Source organism: Garra rufa, chromosome 20 (assembly GCF_049309525.1).
Source record: "Garra rufa chromosome 20, GarRuf1.0, whole genome shotgun sequence".
In the NCBI taxonomy this organism is placed as follows: domain Eukaryota; kingdom Metazoa; phylum Chordata; class Actinopteri; order Cypriniformes; family Cyprinidae; genus Garra; species Garra rufa.
In genome coordinates this window covers 13,568,003-13,587,796 of record NC_133380.1, presented here as the reverse complement: position 1 = coordinate 13,587,796, position 19,794 = coordinate 13,568,003, and the positions used below count along the sequence as shown (strand labels likewise).

General features: G+C 37.5%; 2 protein-coding genes across 2 annotated transcripts; both read left to right on the top strand.

Annotated features, from left to right (window-relative positions):
- The first annotated feature begins 3,805 nt into the window (after positions 1-3,805).
- il1fma (interleukin-1 family member A) lies at positions 3,806-11,134 on the top strand. The gene is made up of 7 exons (XM_073826243.1): positions 3,806-3,931; positions 4,032-4,138; positions 5,123-5,219; positions 5,516-5,858; positions 7,192-7,311; positions 8,201-8,337; positions 10,140-11,134. The coding sequence occupies exons 1-7, from the start codon at positions 3,920-3,922 to the stop codon at positions 10,383-10,385; spliced, it is 1,062 nt and encodes a 353-aa protein (XP_073682344.1). The 5' UTR covers positions 3,806-3,919; the 3' UTR covers positions 10,386-11,134.
- A 248-nt stretch (positions 11,135-11,382) lies between these two features.
- LOC141293442 (uncharacterized) lies at positions 11,383-19,794 on the top strand. The gene is made up of 6 exons (XM_073825484.1): positions 11,383-11,487; positions 13,033-13,158; positions 17,855-18,188; positions 18,286-18,402; positions 18,498-18,643; positions 19,597-19,794. Exons 1-6 carry the CDS (start codon positions 11,383-11,385, stop codon positions 19,792-19,794), a joined length of 1,026 nt encoding a protein of 341 aa, XP_073681585.1.

The following is a 19,794-nucleotide window of genomic DNA, read 5'->3' as shown; positions in this document are numbered from 1 at the left end:
TAAAAATGTCAAATTTCACCACGTGTTGGGTTTTCCTAGATTGCATCACATATGTCTTTTTGGTTTGAGCACACATTACTGTACATTACCTTTCTGCTCGCCCAAAATGCATGATGATGATTAAGACCTCGAACAGTGAATCCTGATACGTGGTAAGTGTGGTAACTTGGTTTACTACGTCATCTGTTTTGTACCCATATTCTTTCTTGTTTTTACTCACACTCAGAAATTCCTGCACGCTATTTTAAACACAACACCTGATGATTTGGCTTTTTTTTTTTTACACAAATGACTAATTCATTGTAAATCATTACTGGAACATTGATTGTTTTTGTAAACTCATTAGAAAAATATGAGCTAATGTTATTCTGTCGGTGACCTTGACCTCAAAAAAACTCAAATGTTTGCTCTTTTGACTACATGGAACTTTGTAAAAGTGCTCATAACAAAAAATGTTTTCATCTTTATGTATATGTACATACACCAACAACATGACCATTGACAGGTAAAGTGAATAACACTGATTATCTCTTCCTCACGGCACCTGTTAGTGACTGGGATATATTAGGCAGCAAGTGAACATTTTGTCCTCAAAGTTTATGTGTTAGAAGCAGGGAAAATGGGCAAGGGGGTCTAGTAGAGTCCATGCCTTGATGGGTCAGGGCTGGTTTGGCAGCAAAAGGGGGACCAACACAATATTAGGGTGGTCATAAGTGTTGTTTTATTATTTTAATGCCATTGCTGCAAGCGTCTACACCTAAAGATATAGACATATTTGTTTGTTTTGTATAGATTAGGTCTGGTGTAGAGGCTACATGATTAAATCAGCAAAGATGTGGCAGATTGGTTGAGTAAGGTTCTGTCCCGAGTGTCAACCTCAAAAATTAGGCTGTAGGCCGACGTGTTGTGCAAGTGTCTAAAGGATGTTTATGAACATTTTACATTTCTGGTTTGAGTCATGTAGGGCATCTGGTATAATTTTGGCATTCACGTATGTACTTGTTTGTGTGTGTGGTGGTAAAATGGTTTAAAACTGTTGGGTAACTTGTTGGCAGCAAACCACAGTATTAAAATACAGTACCACGTGTTAGCCATGCTAGCAAAGCAGTCAAAATCTGTTAATAGTGATTCACCTTCATGTTCTTCCAAACCCAAAGAATTTCTCTTTTATGTGGAACACAAGGAGAATTTTGAGGAATCTTCTTATAGCTTTTTTCATACATGGATCCATACATCCAAGGTTGCCAGGTTTTCACCACAAAAACCACCCAATTGCTACTTAAAAGAGAAGGGTCTAAAAAGGGAAAAAGCACCATAGACTACTATAAAACTTACCCTAAACCCAGGTTTTTACAACAGAACTCACCAAATCGCTACTCAAAACTAGTCCAATCAATCACATTATTAGAGTCGCTTCAACCCATGGACAAAAAACAGCCCACTGCAGCAGTGTTAAAGTAGCAGTGAACGTGGCAACATTACATACACCTTACAATAGGTTTGTGTGAGGATATTAATAGTGATTAACCCTCATGTTGTTCAAAACCAAAAAATATCTCTTTTCTGTGGAACAGAAGGAGAATTTTGAAGAATCTTAATGCTGCTCTTTTTCATACATGGACACTCCATGTTGGTCTATAAGGCGAAAAAGCACCATGACTACTATAAAACTAATCCATAGGCCCAGGGTTGCCAGGTTTTCACAACAAAACCCACCCAATTGCTACTCAAAACTAGCCCCAAACTAGCCCAATCGATCACATTATTTGGGTCGCTTTAACCCGCAGCCATGAAAATCAACCTGCGGCAATAGTGTTAAAGTAGCCCTTGGCAACACTGCATACACCTTAAAAAAAAGCTTTGTGTGAGGGTATTAATAGTGATTCTCCCTCGTGTTGTTCCAAACCCCAAAATGTCTTTCTGTGGAACAAAAGAAGAATTTTGAGGAATCTTTATACTGTTTTTGTTATACATGGACAGTTCATGGCAATCTAAAAAGAGAAAACATAAAACTAATCCATACACCCAGGGTTGCCAAGTTTTCACAACAAAACCCACCCAATTGCTACTCAAAACTAGCCCAATCGATCACATTATTGGTGTCGCTTCAACCCACAGACATAATAAAAACCTGCGGCAATAGTGTTAAAATCAGCCTAAAAAGGGACAAAGCACCATAGACTACTATGAAACTAATCCATACACCCAGGGTTGCCAATTTTTCACAACAAAACCCACCTAATTGCTACTCTAAAACTAGCCAAATCGATCATGCTATTGGGGTCGCTTAAACCCACTGACATGAAAACCAACCCGCGGCAATAGTGTTAAAGTAGCCCAATACCACGGGAAAACTGTGGACTTGGCAACACTGCATACACCTTAAAAAAATTGTGTGAGGGTATTAATAGTAATTCTCCTTCATGTTGTTCCAAACCCAAAATTCATTTTTTTCTGTGGAACATGAGAAGTTTGAGGAATTTTCATACTGCTCTTTTTTTTATACATGGACAGTTCATGGCTGTCTAAAAAAGGAAAAAGCACCATAGAATACCATAAAAGGAATCCATACACCCAGGGTTGCCAAGTTTTCACAACAAAACCCACCTAATTGCTGCTCAAAACTAGCCCAATCGATCACATTATTGGGGTCGCTTCAACCCACGGACATGAAAAATCACCTTAAAAAGAAAAAAAAAAGCACCATAGACTACTATAAAACTAATCCATACACCCAGGGTTGCCAGATTTTCACAACAAAACCCACCCAGTTGCTACTCTAAAACTAACCCAATCTATCACGTTATTGGGGTTGCTTTAACCCAATGACATGAAAATCAATCCGCGGCAATAGTGTTAAAGTAGCCCAATTCCACAGGAAAACTGTGGACTTGGCAACACTGCATACACCTTAAAAAACTTTGTGTGAGGGTATTAATAGTGATTCTCCCTCATGTTGTTCCAAACCCAAAAATGTCTCTTTTCTGTGGAACATGAGGATAATTTTGAGGAATCTTCATACTGCTCTTTTTTTATGCATGGACAATTCATGGTGGTCTAAAAAGCAAAAAAGCACCAGGATTGCCAGGTTTTCACAACAACAAAACCCACCCAATTGCTAATTAAAAGTAGCCCAATCGATCACGTTATTGGGGTCGTTTCAACCTAGAGACTTTCACTTCCACGGGAGTACCGTGGGACCTGACGCAACAAAGTGTGGAGCGGGACAAAACTTGATGGACGAGTGCGGGTGCAGACGGGTAGAGACTCGTGTTTGTGCAGAATGTCAGAGAGCTGTTACACTTATCCACACTAAGTGCCTCTTCCCCTGCAGCCAGTTTCCTCTTCTTTTGTTAACAAAACCTTACATGAGGAAGTATAGTAGAATCATGTTTTAGGAGTGTAAACCATTGTGCATGTGTAACCTCACTTTCTTATTTCCCCAAAGTATCAATTATGTCTATTCAGGTCACTTTCGAAATCTGTTTGCTATGAACTGTGTGCATTACACAGTGGAAACAATAAAACCTACCGGAAATCTGCCATAAATAGGTGTGTATGAGTTCACTAACCTCAGTAAAGAATAAGTTTCCTGTCAGAAGGTCAGCTTAGTGCATCATCTTGCAAACACATTTTTGTTTTTGGTTTGCCTTTCAGACTCAGAGATGAGCAGCATGTGTGCAATGAGGTCTTATTGTTTGGCAAAGATAATCAAACCAAACAGAGACTCATTTTTAAGATTACACTGTTATGTCCTTCCCCTACAACTCTATACTTCTTCTTTTCCAGCCAACCCTTAAAAAAACTGGTTTGGTGACATCAAATGTAGCTTCCTCTTCCTACTACATCATCAGGCTTTTAAAAGCCAGCGTTTTGGATTCCGCTCTCACTTATCCGCATAATCGGTACTGAGATCATCATGGCAGCAGAGGTATGCATTGTTCCGTTGTATGCAATCTATAGATTAATAAAGTATAAGTTAAATGATATATGTATCCAGTTGAAAATATTTTATTTGTGACATCTTATAGGGGAATCCTATTTGTGGCGGTGTTTTGTTGCTCCACACTGAACATGAAGGGAAACACTCATATGAAGTGAATGGCTTTTTAAACTATAACAAAGGAAAGTTTGCAAGGTGAGATTATCTATCTATCTATCTATCTATCTATCTATCTATCTATCTATCTATCTATCTATCTATCTATCTATCTATCTATCTATCTATCTATCTGTCTGTCTGTCTGTCTGTCTGTCTGTCTGTCTGTCTGTCTATCTATCTATCTGTCTGTCTGTCTGTCTATCTGTCTATCTATCTATATATCTCTTTATTCTGTCTGTCTGTCTGTCTGTCTGTCTGTCTGTCTGTCTATATATCTCTTTATTCTGTCTGTCTGTCTGTCTGTCTGTCTGTCTGTCTGTCTGTCTGTCTGTCTGTCTGTCCGTCCGTCCGTCCGTCCGTCCGTCCGTCCGTCCGTCTGTCTGTCTGTGTCTGTCTGTCTGTCTGTCTGTCTGTCTGTCTGTCTGTCTGTATATCTCTTTATATAGTCTAACTGTCTGTCTGTCTGTGTCTGTCTGTCTGTCTGTCTGTCTGTCTGTCTGTCTGTCTATCTATCTATCTATCTATCTATCTGTCTGTCTGTCTGTCTGTCTGTCTGTCTGTCTGTCTATCTGTCTATCTGTCTGTCTGTCTGTCTGTCTGTCTGTCTATATATCTCTTTATATTGTCTAACTGTCTGTCTGTCTGTCTGTCTCTGTCTATCTATATATCTCTTTATATTGTCTAACTGTCTGTCTGTCTGTCTGTCTGTCTGTCTGTCTCTTTATATTGTCTAACTGTCTGTCTGTCTGTCTGTCTGTCTCTGTCTATCTATATATCTCTTTATATTGTCTAACTGTCTGTCTGTCTGTCTGTCTGTCTCTTTATAATGTCTAACTCTCTGTCTGTGTGTCTGTCTGTCTATCTATCTATATAACTCTTTATATTGTCTGTCTGTCTGTCTGTCTGTCTGTCTGTCCGTCCGTCCGTCCGTCCGTCCGTCCGTCCGTCCGTCTGTATATCTCTTTATATTGTCTAACTGTGTGGCTGTCTGCTCATTCATGTATATCTCTTTATTTTCAGCATTGGAGATAAACTTATAATGCTAAACAACACAAATGTGGAGAATTTGACTCCGAAGGTGTTAGCTAAGCTCCTGGTTGAAGGATCACCCTTACTTGTGAGTTTTGTATTTAATCATACACACTACACTACATATACACTTACTCATGTATCTGTCACCCATTGAAATGTGAACGAGAAGTGAAACTGAAGTTTTCACAGGGGTTTTTCGCCTAGTCAGGAAACTTTGATTGATCACATGGACTTGTGTCCGAGTGTTTTAAACATTTACATCATCATGGTTTATTTTTTATTAAATTCTTGAGGAACAAAACACCTGTGTAAGCTAGTGTGACTTGATTTACCGTACAACAATTGTGCAATTGTGCTGAGGTCAGTAATCTCCTGTCTTAGACCATACATCACTCGCCCAAAAGAAAAACTGAAGAGTGTGAATCTGAGGAGATCAGCGTCCGTAAAAAGGAGCCAACAGTCATGAGATTCAGCCTGATGATGGTGAGAGAGGAAGATCTGGACGCCGCTAGAGTTGAACCATCACTAGAGTGGGAAGACACACACATTGAGGATGACTGTTTGAGTGAAGACAAAATTTTGCTCGTCTCCATGGCTGACACAAGCTTCAATATGGTCGTCGCTCGGGGTTGTGATCCTGACAGCCCCTGCAACAGCTGTGGAGGGATGAATTGCCAGTTTAATGAAGTTGTCGTCCTGCCTGTGACGGCTGAGATTACCTTTAGTAAGAAATTAATGATTTATATTTTTCCTATAAACTTTTTAACAATATTGCACAAATACTTTTATAAGTTCTTAAAGTGTTAGTTCACCCAAAAATGAAAATTAGCCCATTATTTACTCATCCTCAATGCATCCTAGGTGAATACTTCAGATAAATGCAATCAAAGTTATATTAAAAAATTGTTCTGGCTTTTTCAAACTGTATAATGCAATGGGCAGTTGTTTCTCCAATGAAGTTCATCCATCCATAATAAAATGTGGCTCACATGGTTTTGGGGGTGAATAAAGGCTTCCTGTAACAAATCAATGTGTTTTTGTAAGAAAAATATTTAGATTTAAAACATAATAACTTTGCTCTAGCTTGCGTTGACAGTTGTACACGGAAGTAGCTCCACTCAGAATTGACGAACGTGGACGCGCAGTAGAGAGATCAAAACAACTGCCTCGAATTCGAAGTACAAAACAAGGATGTGTGTAGAAAAATGTTGGAGGATTTTGAAATAAGCCAAGGGGAGACTGGTTTTCCTTTGCTGAAGTCAGGAAACTTTGCTTCCTTTGCTCCTGTAAACAAACGTTGGTTTTCACGAGACTCATAGATGCATGTGCAGTGCCAACATACTACGTGATCTGCCCAGAGCTGCTTCCATGTACAATTGTTAGCAAAAGTCACACTCTTAAAAATAAAGTTTTTTTGCAGTGATGCCATAGAAGAACCATTTTTGGTTCCACAAAGAACCTTTTAGTGAACAGTTTATAAAAGAACCATTTTGAAAAACATTCTAAAAACCTGAAGAACCTTTTTCAAGTATAAAGAACCTTTTCTGCATTTGAAAGGTTCAATTGATGTTCAGGGTTCTTCATGGAACCATAAATGCCAATAAAGAACCTTTATTTTTAAGACTGTAGATTAAAGTGATTATTAAGTTTTAAATATGGATATTTTTATTACAAAAACCCATCAATTATTCACCCCCCGGAGCCGTGTGAGCCACTTTTTATTAAGGATGGACGAACAGACTTGTTTTGGACTGAGGAAGAGAAACCATTGCATCTAAAGCTTGAAGGAGCCAGAACAATTTTTAATATAATTCCGACTGCATTCGACTGAAAGAAGGAAGGCATATACACCTAGGATGAGTTGAGGGTGAGTAAATAATGGGCTAATTTTCATTTTTGGGTGAACTAACCCTTTAAATGTTATAACTGATGTCCATAAAATGTAATACCACAGAAACACTACAATAATGTCCCTGCAGACTTTAAGAAACAACTAAGCAAAATGAAACATGGCCCTTTTAAGAGTTTAAACTGGTATTCTTGCTTTGTTTTGTCAGATTCGACAAAGATTTTGAGACAGGTTAAAGAGCAAAAAAATTTGTTCTTGAAGAGTTTCGTCATGAAGAAGTATGTCACCCCAGACAATGAGCATATGTTTTTGAGAGACACCATGTCAGGTTGGTTATATAATGTGATAATAAAATACAAAAATATGTGTATATTAATTATATATTTTTTTATTCTAAATACTTTTCCCAAAAGTTTCAGAACTTAAAGGAATAGTTTAAGTTGAAAGTTGAATTAAGTTGAAAGTTGAATTAATGACAGAATGAAAATTCTGTCATTAATTACTCACCCTCATGTCGTTCCAAACATGTAAGACTTTTGTTAATCTTCGCAACACAAATTAAGATCTTTTTTTATAAAATCCAAGAGCTTTCTGTCCCTGCATAGACAGCAATGAAACTGACACATTCAAGGTCCTTGTGACATCAGTGGTTCAACTGTAATGTTTTAAAGCTACAGGAATACTTTTTATGTGTAAATAAAACAAAAACAATGTCTTTATTTAACAGTTTCTCAGAAAAATAACAATTTCTTTCTTTAGAGTCAGGCTCTGCAGAACGTGAGTACCACAACTGAGACGGAAGCAAAGAACTTGTTTAAAAAAAAAAGGCATTATTTTAGTTTTCTTTGCGCACAAAAAGTATTCTCGTAGCTTCATAAAATTAAGGTTGATCCACTGATGTCGCATGAACTATTTTATCGATCTCCTTACTACCTTTCTGGCCCTTGAACATTTCTGTTGCATTGTTGTCTATGCAGGTTCAGAAAGCTTTTGGATTTTATTAGAAATATCCTAATTTGTGTCTAAAAGATGAACGAAGGTCTTATGCCTTTGGAACAACATGAGCAAGTAATTAATCACAATTTTTTTATTAATTAGGTGTATATGTAGAAGTAAAATATATAAAAAAATATTAATTTGTAATTGAACAGATTTTTTGGCTTGCAACAATATCATTCCTTGTTTTGTAACATATTTTGCAATACTTTTTGTTTCAGCAAAAATCACCCTCTACTATTACACTGTCAGCGTGGAATGTGAAGGTGTTCCTGTTGTACTGAACTTCACTGGCACAGAAAACTTCTTCTGCTGTACCACCAAGCAAGGTGAAGATAAGAAGATGTTAACACTCGTGGTAAGTTTTTAGTCCTTTAGAAGATTATTAGGATGTATTAGATGTTTAAAGGAATATTTTACCCAAAAATTAAAATTCTGACATTAATTGCTCACCTTCATGTCATTTCAAACCCATAAGACCTTCATTCATCTTCGGAACACAAATTAAGATATTTTTTAACTTTCTGACCCTGCATAGACCGCAAGAGTCCTACCACGGTCAAGGCACAGATATGCAGTAAGGACATTGTTAAAATGGCCCATGTAACATTAGTGATTCAACCGTAATTTCATCAGAAATATCTTAATTTGTGTTCCGAAGATGAACGAAGGTCTTATGGGTTTGGAACAACATGAGGGTGAGTAATTATTGACAATTTTTTTTTTTTTTTAAGGTTTGTACGTTGGGAATGTTACTTTGACATTACTTTGACACTGATTACTCTCAGACTTTTAAAGTCCTTTATCACTTAAGATTATAATAAGATTAATTAAGATTATAATAAGTGATAATAAGGGATAATATCAACTGGCTGGATGTACATTATTCCACTTATTACACAGCTGCTTGCCAAAAAAGAAAATAATTAAACATGAAACACTGATCTGAGTTTAAATATTTGAATGCAAAGCTTTCATGAAGAAATCAGTTGCTAGCAAGTGACAAGTTCAAACTAGACAGACATGTACAGACAGGAATACAGTGTAGTCATACCACTTTAATTACACAACATTTCACCACATAAATAAGTTCTAGTTTGCAGTGTTGGGGAAAGTTACTTTTAAAAGTAATGCATTACAATATGAAGTTACTCCTTAAAAAAGTAACTATTTACATTGCTTAGTTACTTTTTATGGAAAGTGATGTGTTGCATTACTTTTGCATTACTTTTTATATCTGGGCAGGGCTTCTGTTTTTGGCAAATGTAAAAGCCTTTTTACACCAAAAGCCTCAGGCTTAGAGAAAAGTAAATTCACGTCTGTACAGAAGACCGCAAAAGAAAAAACTCTTCAGCAATAAAAAAAAAGGAAAACAAATGTTAGATCTTGAGTAGTTTTTGCTTATTATTATGGATGAATTAGATCATCGAAGGACGCCAGCAAAGACATTGGATATTTGCATCATTTAACATATTTAATTATTGCAGGTTTGCGTTGAATTTCACTGTTTTTATTCATTTTGAGGAATGTTGTATCTGTTTTTTAGTGAGTGAGATGAATTAATGCATGTTCACATTTATTCTAGAACTAAAGTAACACTCACAGTTTCTCTCAACATGGGGACAGGAGAGCTTTTAATCAATAAATAGGGGGAAATAGTAACTGGTGTTACTTATTTGAAAAAATAACTTTATTTTCTTGTCATTTAAAAAGTAGTGCATTACTTTACTAGTTACTTGGAAAAAGTAATATTATTATGTAACTTCCGTTACTTGTAATGCATTACCCCCAACACTGCTAATTTGTTAGTTATCTTATAATCCATTACAGTGTACAAAACAAAATGGCAGTAGCTACATTTGTATAAAACAATAGAGCAAGTCCATGATACCAGAATGACAGAATTAAGAAATTGTACATATAATATTGAATATTTTATTAGCTAACCAAACGCAAAAATATCAAGCATATAGCGCTGACTTAAAGCGGATGAGTCTGTGTTATTAGCTTCTACTAGTTTTTATCAGCGAATAAGATACCTTGGAATGTCATGACTGACTGATCAAAAGCAGGCATTCCACAGAGCCATGTAATGATTTAATTTTACATTGGTGTCTCATTTTAAGCTGAAACTAGACTTTCATTTTGTTTTGTTTGCAGAGCCAAAATAAAAGGGAACTGAAAAACATCTGTCCTGATGACCAAGACAAATGGTCTCTTGTATTCTATATGTCTTGTGGGCGAGACAATCTCCGGCGTTTTGAGTCAGCTCTTTACAGAGGATGGTTTATCTACACACAAAACGTAGATAATAGAGAGGTGGACATGCATAAAGAAGATCAGTATGACAGTAAACAAGACAGTGCCTTCTCATTCATAATTCTGAGTGAGAACGGCTCATGTTAGAAGTCAAGGTCTTGATATGAACGTCACAGCATCAGGAGTGATAAAAGAGTTAGTGATAAATTTCCATTTCAAATGGCTTATGTTTAAACTGAAGTACCCATTTTGTCTATCACACTTGTATATGACATTTAATAATAAGGAATTTTTAACATTTCAATATACAGATGATTCAAACCCAACCTGAACACAATGAACTTACTTTATTGTTTGATTCAAGCTGGCGTGACCACCCCAGCTGAAGCTTAGTGTTTTATTAAAAATGTAAAAAAAAATCTTTGGATTGACAACTAAATGAGAAGCAAATTGGTCAGAATAATTTGTTCTGAATCTGTTCATAAGCGTTGGTTAACGTTGCCACATGTTTTGGATGAGTTTAAGGTTAAGGTTGTCTTAGAGGATGCAACCTCTTTCAAAGAATTCAGTTTTACTGCCATCGCAGTAGTGAGTAGATATGTATCATACTATTAGCTAATGTGTGTGTCTGTGTTTTTTATGAGTCTCATTTTTTTAGATATATTCAGCTACTTTTAAAATTATGTATTCATATTTATTTTTATTGCTAACCGCTGGTAGTTACTTTTCGTCCTGAAACATTATGTTTTTTGTAGTATTGAAAAGAAACCTTAGCAAAACACAATTTATATTACTAACTATTATTTACGCTACATTTGTCTGTTTAAGCTAAAAACTAGGCTGCTAAGAATTTTGAGTAGTTGCTTTTGCTGCATAAATGTATCATTTACCATATTTACGTGTGTTTATGTATGATTCGTCTATCAAATCACAATAAAATGTAAATCAAGTTAAGTGTTTCAGTAAGTGTTTCAGATTCATCCAACAACACAGTTCCAGTGGTAGGCTACTGCAATTATGGTTAAACTTCTAATGATGCTTTTATTCAAAATGACCTTTCTGGGCATTTAATGTGATAGCTGCGTTGCTGTCTATGCAGGGTCAGAAATATATTAAATAAATATCTGATGGTAGGGGAACAGGGATGGATTACGGACTGGGCCAACGGGGCAACCTTGAAGCCCAGGGCCCCCCCCAGGCTCCTAGTAGTCAAGGGCCCCTGGGCTTCAAGGTTGCGGCATCTAGTTTGGTACATCAAACCCAACAATGATAAAAACAAATGGGTATTAATGCGTAATATATGTGACCCTGGACCACACAACCAGTCACATACTGGTCTTTTTTTTTTTTTTTTTATTAAGATTTACACAAAGCTGAATAAATAAGCTTTCCATTGATGTATGACAATATTTGGCTGAAGTACAGCTATTAGAAAATCTGAAATGTGAGGGTGCAAAAAAACTAAAAAAAATCGCAATATTGAGAAAATCCAAGAAGTTGTCCGAAATGAAGTTCTTAGTAAGGCATATCACTAATGAAAAATTAAGTTTTGATATATTTAGGAAAATTTACAAAATATCTTCATGGAACGTGATATTTTTACGTAATATCCTATAATGATTTTTGCAAAAAACAATAATCTTGCCCCATGCAATGTATTTTGGGCTATTGCTGCAAATATATACCTGTGCTACTTAAGACAGCCTAAGAAAAGGACAAAAACAGCATAAACTCTCCATTTGAGAGATATAGAACTCTAAGAAGTGATATTGTGGACATTTGAAATTCAATTTGTGGGGACTAGAAAGACATTCTGTTTTTATTTTATTCTGTCATTTCTAAACGTGTTGATTTTGCACCAATATATGTTTGTTTGAGTGACTAATCTAACAGACCTTTGAAGGAAAGTGATAATTTTATTAACTGTCAAATTAGGTACTAAAGTGTTTACTGTTGTGCAAGCACTTTGGGTTGGGGAAATGATAAAAAGTAGAGACTTCGACACACTTCGACTTCGATATTATGCATGATGAGCTTGAGCCCTGCGATGAACCTCAGTCACGTTGGGCCAGCCTAGAAGAACAGGTGCATACTTTGAGAAAAGGAAGTGAAACTGCTCACTGACTGTCTTTCAGAAGGAGATACTTGACCGATCTATGTATGAACCTTTGACTAATACTGCAAAACGCCCAAAACAGCGGGGGAACCCCATTTTTACATAAACACTGACTAAACGTTCCTATGGGAGTGCATCGGGGTGTTAATGTTACAGATGGGGATTTTCTTCTTTCTGATGCCACCATTTTAAGTAGCATTTCTAGAGTATTGACTTCTCTCCTAACACCGTGTCTACACCGGACATGACAGTTGTTGCGCCGCAACAGCTAAAGTCTGTTTACACTGGACGTGACAAACGTTCCAACGTTTTATGGCGGGTGAGCCTGCTCGCTGGTTTCAGGTACTTCGGCCTCATATTGTCACATGGGACCAATTGGCAGATTTGTTTCGGAAAGTTTTCTTGCCGTCGGATAATCAGGAGCAAATTTGGAGGGGCATTTTATTTTTTATTTTATTTTCCCGCATCCCGCACACACATGAGTCTCTACCCGCACTCACACGTGCTGCACTCTGTTGCGTCGGGGTCCCTCGGGTTCCTCGGTGGGAGTGCAGGTCTCTAGACCACGGCTGTTATGACAGGAGCGACTTCATTTACATAAAGGGTAGTAAGCTGTAATGTTATAAAAAGTTTGAGCTAAGAAAGTTCTGGTTTCATTCTGACTCCGTTGAACCCAAGGTACAACATCTACTTTGTCACTGCTATGCTGCAATAAACATCTTCATCGAGATCTTCAACGTCCTCTTCACTTTTTCTTACATTGGCGAGCCACCCAACGAAGATTTCCGAAAAAAGCAAGGAAAGGTAAGAAAAGAGGTTTCTTCTTCCTCTATGCAGTTTTTGTCAGGGAATCCCCTCGTTTAAAAAAAATCTAGAAAAGAAAATTTTAAGGACAGGAGAGAATTTGGTTTGATCACCCTGCTGAAAAAAAACAAACAGCTAAAACCAGCCTAGGCTTTAGCTGGTTTTAGCTGTTCTCCCAGCCTCTAAAACCCCTCTAAAACCAGCCTGCTGACCAGCTATGACCAGCTAAAACCAGGCTGGTTGGTAATAGTAATACTTTATAATAATGTTCAGTTGTAAGTCATTTATAAGTGATTACTTAATGATAAAATAATCATTAACAAAACATTCACAAATGATTAATAAGTGATATGCTAACAATGTTTTGTTAATTCACTTACAAGTCAGTGCCAACTGGGTTTCTAAATTGCCTGGTAACACTTTATAATAATGTTAAGTTGTTGTTCTGCATCCCCTAATCTAAAGTGTAAACAATTCATCACTTGTAAATGTGAAAAGGGGGGCAACCTCTTGTGTTTGATTGTTTCAGGTATAAGCATCAAGAAAAATGATCCAGTCATCCGAGGGACAAGAAGGCCAGCAGAACCAGTGCAGCCAAGGGACTTCCACAAGAAAACGGACTTTGTGAAGAACATAATGATCACCATGATCTAGAAAATCATTAGATTTCCAGACCTGCAAGATCCAGAACTCCAGGCCTAAAAGATCTTGAAATCCTGAGATTTACCGTGGGATGGATGGACTTGAGAGAACCGCACAGACTGAAACAACACCAGTGACTGCTTCTTTCTGAGAATTTGCTATCAAATTGAAAAGAATAAACAATGGAAAAGAGAACCAAGGAGAGATCAAACCTTTTCAGAGACTATGGACGGCAGTCGTTCCACCGAGATGGAAAACAAGTGGGCAAAGGACATACCCACTCAGAGAAAAGACACAGACTCACTGCACACGACACTAGAAAGACACAAATATATCCATCCTCGAATGCAGAAAATATATTATTGTCTACTGATTGCACACATGTGGATAAAGGATGTCCACACTGAGAAAACGGACACAATACGCATGACACTAGAAAGACAAATATATGCATACTTGAATACAGAAAATATATTATTCTCTATTAAATGCACACGTGGACAAAGGATGTTAACATTGATAAAAGGAACAGAATGCACGTGAAGAAAACTCAATGCATGCACATTCCTTGTGCGCTAATGCCCGAAAGTGCGCTCATGCAAGAGATGCAAATCACCTACCAGTAACACCAGAAATCCCCTGGGCATAATTCTTGTTGCAGCTGAATCAAGGGCTGAACACACAGGACCAAACATTACAATGACAGTTGGGGGATTTTCGGGTCATAGACCACCTGATTCGGGAAACGCTTTCCGACGAGGCAACCCAGGCAATAAATAGGCCTCAGGTTGGTGATCAGACTCTCCTTGAAGCTAATTTACGTCATTTTGGAAATGTGTCGTCACCTTCCCTTTGGAACAATCCTTTGCATGTGTCTGTTAAGTCGAAGAATGTCAAAATAATGGACATTTTAGACACAGGAGCTTAATTTTCCACAATAAGGGTTCATATATTGACGGCCGCCCCGTGATATTTGACTTGACCTCACACCTTGGATGTCCTCCTCTCTCAGATTGGCAGATGTGTGAACGTGTGAACCTTTGGGAAGGTACATGCCTTACATTTTGTTTTTTTCATAGGTTTGTAGTTCTCCCCACCCTAATGGTCACAATCATATTAGGGATGGATTTTAGGCTTCAAGCCTCACTTAACATCCATGTTTCTAGCAAAACAATAACCATTGAAAACATGGATGTGGATGGTATGGTGTGTCCTGTTTGAGTCAATCAAAATAATGTGTTTGAGGGTCCAAGTTTAGCCAGCCTTCAGGCCTCTCTAACAAAGGTGGAATCATTGACCAGTGGCTCGCCTTTGACTGACGAGTTTTGATGATTTGTTTGGCAGCCAAAAAGGAAGTTGATTGAGGAGCAGGGGTTATTGACAAGTGAGTGTTGAGGAGAGCTCACGTCCCAAGACAGCCTTTACTTCCCATTGTGGCCTTTTTCAATTCATAGTCACGTTCGCTTTATGCAATGCACCGGCTATTTTCCAATGCCTCATGAACTCTGTTTTGGCTGGACTGTGACGTATACCTAGACGACATAGTGGTTGTGTCCCTTATTAATACATTATGAAAATACAATTATTAAAACATTATAGATATGCTTATAAATCAGGAACAAAACATTTATAGCTGCATTTATAAACTGCTGTCTATTAATGTGGGGATACTGCTTTATAAATGATAAATTTGACTATTTGACCATTTTTGGGTGAAAGAAGCAGTTCTTGCAAGTCAAGGCTCCGTCATCATCTATAGAGTGTTTTCACAACGTGTCATCAATTGGCCATATTGGCATATTGATAATTGCTGCTAAAAATGGACAATTATTGTCATGTCATGTCTTGTCATGTACTAATTGATCAGACTGGGAAAAACATTTGGAGTACTATAGACTGCCAAAAGATGTAACAAATCAAGGAGAAGAGTGTAAAATTGTATGAGGACCAAAAGGCGTTTATGGTTGGCCAAACTGATCCAGGATTTCCAGGGCCAAGAATCTTGATAACATTTGTGTTTGTTCTAATCATTTCCAGTCAGGAAGGTGAAGTATTAGGATAATATCTTAATTAATACTGCTCGTACATATCTTTACCACCTATTAACTTTAGTTTGTCAAAATATTGCACTCTTTCCTTCTCTACATGATTTTGCAGCAGTCACACCTTTTTTATGGTTTAGACAGCATAAATTAGCAGAACAATGTATTCAGTAATACATTACCACCAATATGAACGTGCATCCTGGTAACTGACCAAATCGTGACATAAGTGCAAACCCTCTATAACCCCATCAGAAGTAACGGCATTCTAATATTGCATACTAGCACTAAAAACCTGTAAATAACCATTTTTGTCCCACAAACCAATGCCCTACTACACATTTATGACTGACTGAAATCCTGTTCCACTTTTCGAAACCACATTTCCTAAAGTGGGACACTAAGAAACTTGATAAAAATGAAATAAAAAAAAAAACATCCCAGCATGCACCAGGCATCAATACAACATTAGGTTGACGCTGGACTACAAGACGTTGCATTTTGGATGAGAATGAAAATCGGATTGACGTCAGTATTTGACATCAATTTGACATTAATTTATCGTTGGATTTTCACAACCAAAAAACAATAAAATCTCAAAATCAGCTGACAACGGTATTGGACGTCAATTTAACGTTGACATTAGACGTTGAATTTCGATTGACCAGTGTCGCAACTGAAATTTAACCAAATATCAACGTCTTATGACGTTGTATGCTTGCTGGGATAGTTTATACGTGTAAAGCTATACTCTTTTTGATGGACAAACATTTCATAAGCACATTAGGCCAAAAAGTAGCAGGATTGTTTTGTTTACAATGAAGTTATACACCTTAATATTTGTCAAAACTCTATGTCACTGACCTTTGGGTGGTCTTTGCACAAGGCGGATATTTGAGAGGTTATGTATTTGTGCTTTCATGTATTTAAGGGGGGCCTACAAACACTAGACCTTAAGTGTCTCAAAAGATACCTAAGTTTAAGAATATGAATGAAATATCATGTTTTGTAGGTTATAACGTTCAATGCCCTGAAGTGCCCTATTATGTAATTTCGGTATCAAAGAATTGCATCCTCTTTGTCACGAACACTTTTTATTTTTACCGCAAAACAGTGATTCATTTTTGATGTGCTTCTCCTTCAATAATTACTTCTTCATGCTAAATGCCCCAGTGGTATGAAGATTCCCATGTGTAGCAATAGTCTTATCTCAAATAACAATACCCAAACTGGGACTATAACTATAATGCTGATGTATCTTGATAAGGTGTAATTCTTATAACATGCTGTTATGTCATGGAACACAGTGTGGAATGGAATGATGCTGTGAAGAAGAATTTCCCTTAAAGGGACAATAAAGTCTGAGTCTAAGACTTTTCAACCTCAGCCTTCCCTTAACCACCTCCATGAGATTTTGAAATGACTACTGAGTTTGATTCGGTCATGATGCAATAAGTCGATTTAATTCAACCCTTGGAATTATGCTCATGTGTTTTCCCCACCAACACAAACCTCACGCCTTGATATACCGTGTCGTACAACTTCCTCTTCCTACCGCATGAGGGCTACTGACATTAAAAAAAGATTCATTTTAGATTCAAGGCTCACTTCCTTTTACCGGCGCTGATCTCACCATGGCAGAGGTATAGTATGCGTTTTCACATTTGTTATTTTGTAGCTGATGTAAAATATAGCGAAATCATTTTAAAATATATAGCAGTTGACCAATGCCCATATTAGTCGATTAGTCTCTCATTTTTCTGACTCCAGTGCAAAAACGGAGACATTTTCTGATCTTCTAGTTCACTTTTACTTAATGTGCTTTTTCACTTCTCTGTTCATTTATCCTGTTCAAATTTTACAAGAAAGAGAAATGAAATTAAAATATTTACTGTGACTTTTTCGCTTAGTCAGGAAACATGTTCATGTGGCCACGTTGTGGCTGGGATTTGAAACTAATACGCTCACGTGGCTTCTTTAACTGCACTAAAGCGTATAATCTTCTCTCGCAGAATGTATGTCACCCAGACACTGAAAAAACAGAAGAGCATCAATCTGAGGACATCCAGTGTAAAAGAAAGAAGTTGGAATTAATGAGATTCAGTCTATCGATGGAAGATACTGAAATTGGTGGGCCTCAGGAACCATCACATCCACAACCAGAGGGCGAAGAAAATGACATTGAGGACGACTGTTTATTTGATGATGATCTACTTCATTCCCTGGCTAACATGAGCTTGAATCTGTTTGATGATCAAGACTCTGACGCTGGCAACCCTTTCTGCAACTGTGATTGGCAGTTAAACGAAAGTGTGATCACGCCTGAGAAAGCTGACATTACTTACAGTAAGAAATATACATGAATTATTTATCCATCTCTGTTTTGAATGGTCTAATGCTGAAATTTACAGTTCTGCTTGTAATATTCTGCTGCTTGTTTCAGTTTCTACACAAATCTGGAAAGTAATTAAAGAACAAGAAAAGTTCCTGAAGGCACTCGAAGGATCCAAGTATGTTGCACCAAAGCAGAATGAGTTATGTCTGGAGAACACCAAGTCAGGTTTGCATCAAATATTGAAAATCATATTTTTATTATTACCTTGTGGTATTGCTATTAGTTTTTTACGCTATTTTAAACTTGCTTTCTTTTTTTAGCAAAAATCACCATCCTTCATGGCACCTTCCTTGGCATGGTCACCAACAACAGTGAAAAAGGTGTTCCTGTTGTGCTGAACTTCACAGGCACAGATAACTTCCTCTCCTGCACCATCCAAGGAGAGAAAAAAATTTTAACAGTTAAGGTAAGTTCTATCATGACACTTGGCTTGAAGCTTGGCTTGGCTTGAAGCTTGGCAATGGATATTACGATGTTAAAGTGTTTTGATCTTGGTGAAATAGATCTGCTATGCTGCTGCTGTTGGTTATTGCTGTTCTTGTAGATTATTGCTGTTGTTGCTGCTGCAAAGCAAGTACAGGAACTTGCTACTGCCAATACATATGCTGATAGGGTGCAGTGAGTATTTAAGACATACTGCTGCTGCACAAGTAGCATCTATAATAACCTGTAGCACAGAGGTCTTCAACCCTGTTTCTGGAGACCCACTATCCTACAGAGTTTATCTACAACCCTAATCAAACACACCTGAACTGGCCAATCAAGCTCTTCAAGACTGCTTGAAAATTGCAGGTAGGTGTGCTGAAGCAGGTTGGAAATAATCTTTCCAGAACACAGCACATCTCAATTCTCACAAAGTCACGTTCTATGTTCTCGCGTCCTTCCGAATTTCTTTTTTCAAGGAAGCCTGGCCAGACTGGTCTCCACGAGAACACAATTGAAATTGAGAAACAGCCTGGGTCCCCAGGAGCAGGGTTGAAGACCTCTGCTCTAACAGATCCATACAGATGGAGCTGGGGAGGTGGAGGGTTTCAGAGGAACTCTGAAAGCGCACAGCGAAATTCTCTAGTGAATGCTAACCAGCCATTTAAATGCAAAGCAGAAAGCTCATTGGTTGTGTATTCTACAAGAACCAATCAGCTTGTGCAGAGTAAAGTTGTGAAAATCATCAGTTTGCCTTAACGACCCATCAGTTTGCGCCATCTAGGGTTTCATGACAGAACTTAGCATTTTTCAGTAATCTGTGTCTTGATTTTGCATTTGTTTTGTTAGGGTTGCACAGCAGTGCTTTGCATATAAGATATAATAATATAATATGTTATGATAATAAAACGTTGTTTTGTAAAATGTTTATTTCAGGTGTATGACAGAGAAAAGATATCTGCAAACGACCCAGAAAAGGCATCACTTATTTTCTACATGTCACAAAAGTGTGACGGTCTCCGGTATTTTGAGTCAGTGCTCCACAGAGGATGGTACATTCACACTGTAAATGATAATATTGTGGAAATGTCAAGAGGCAATAGTTCATCCAGCAGTTGCTTTGTCTTGGAGTGA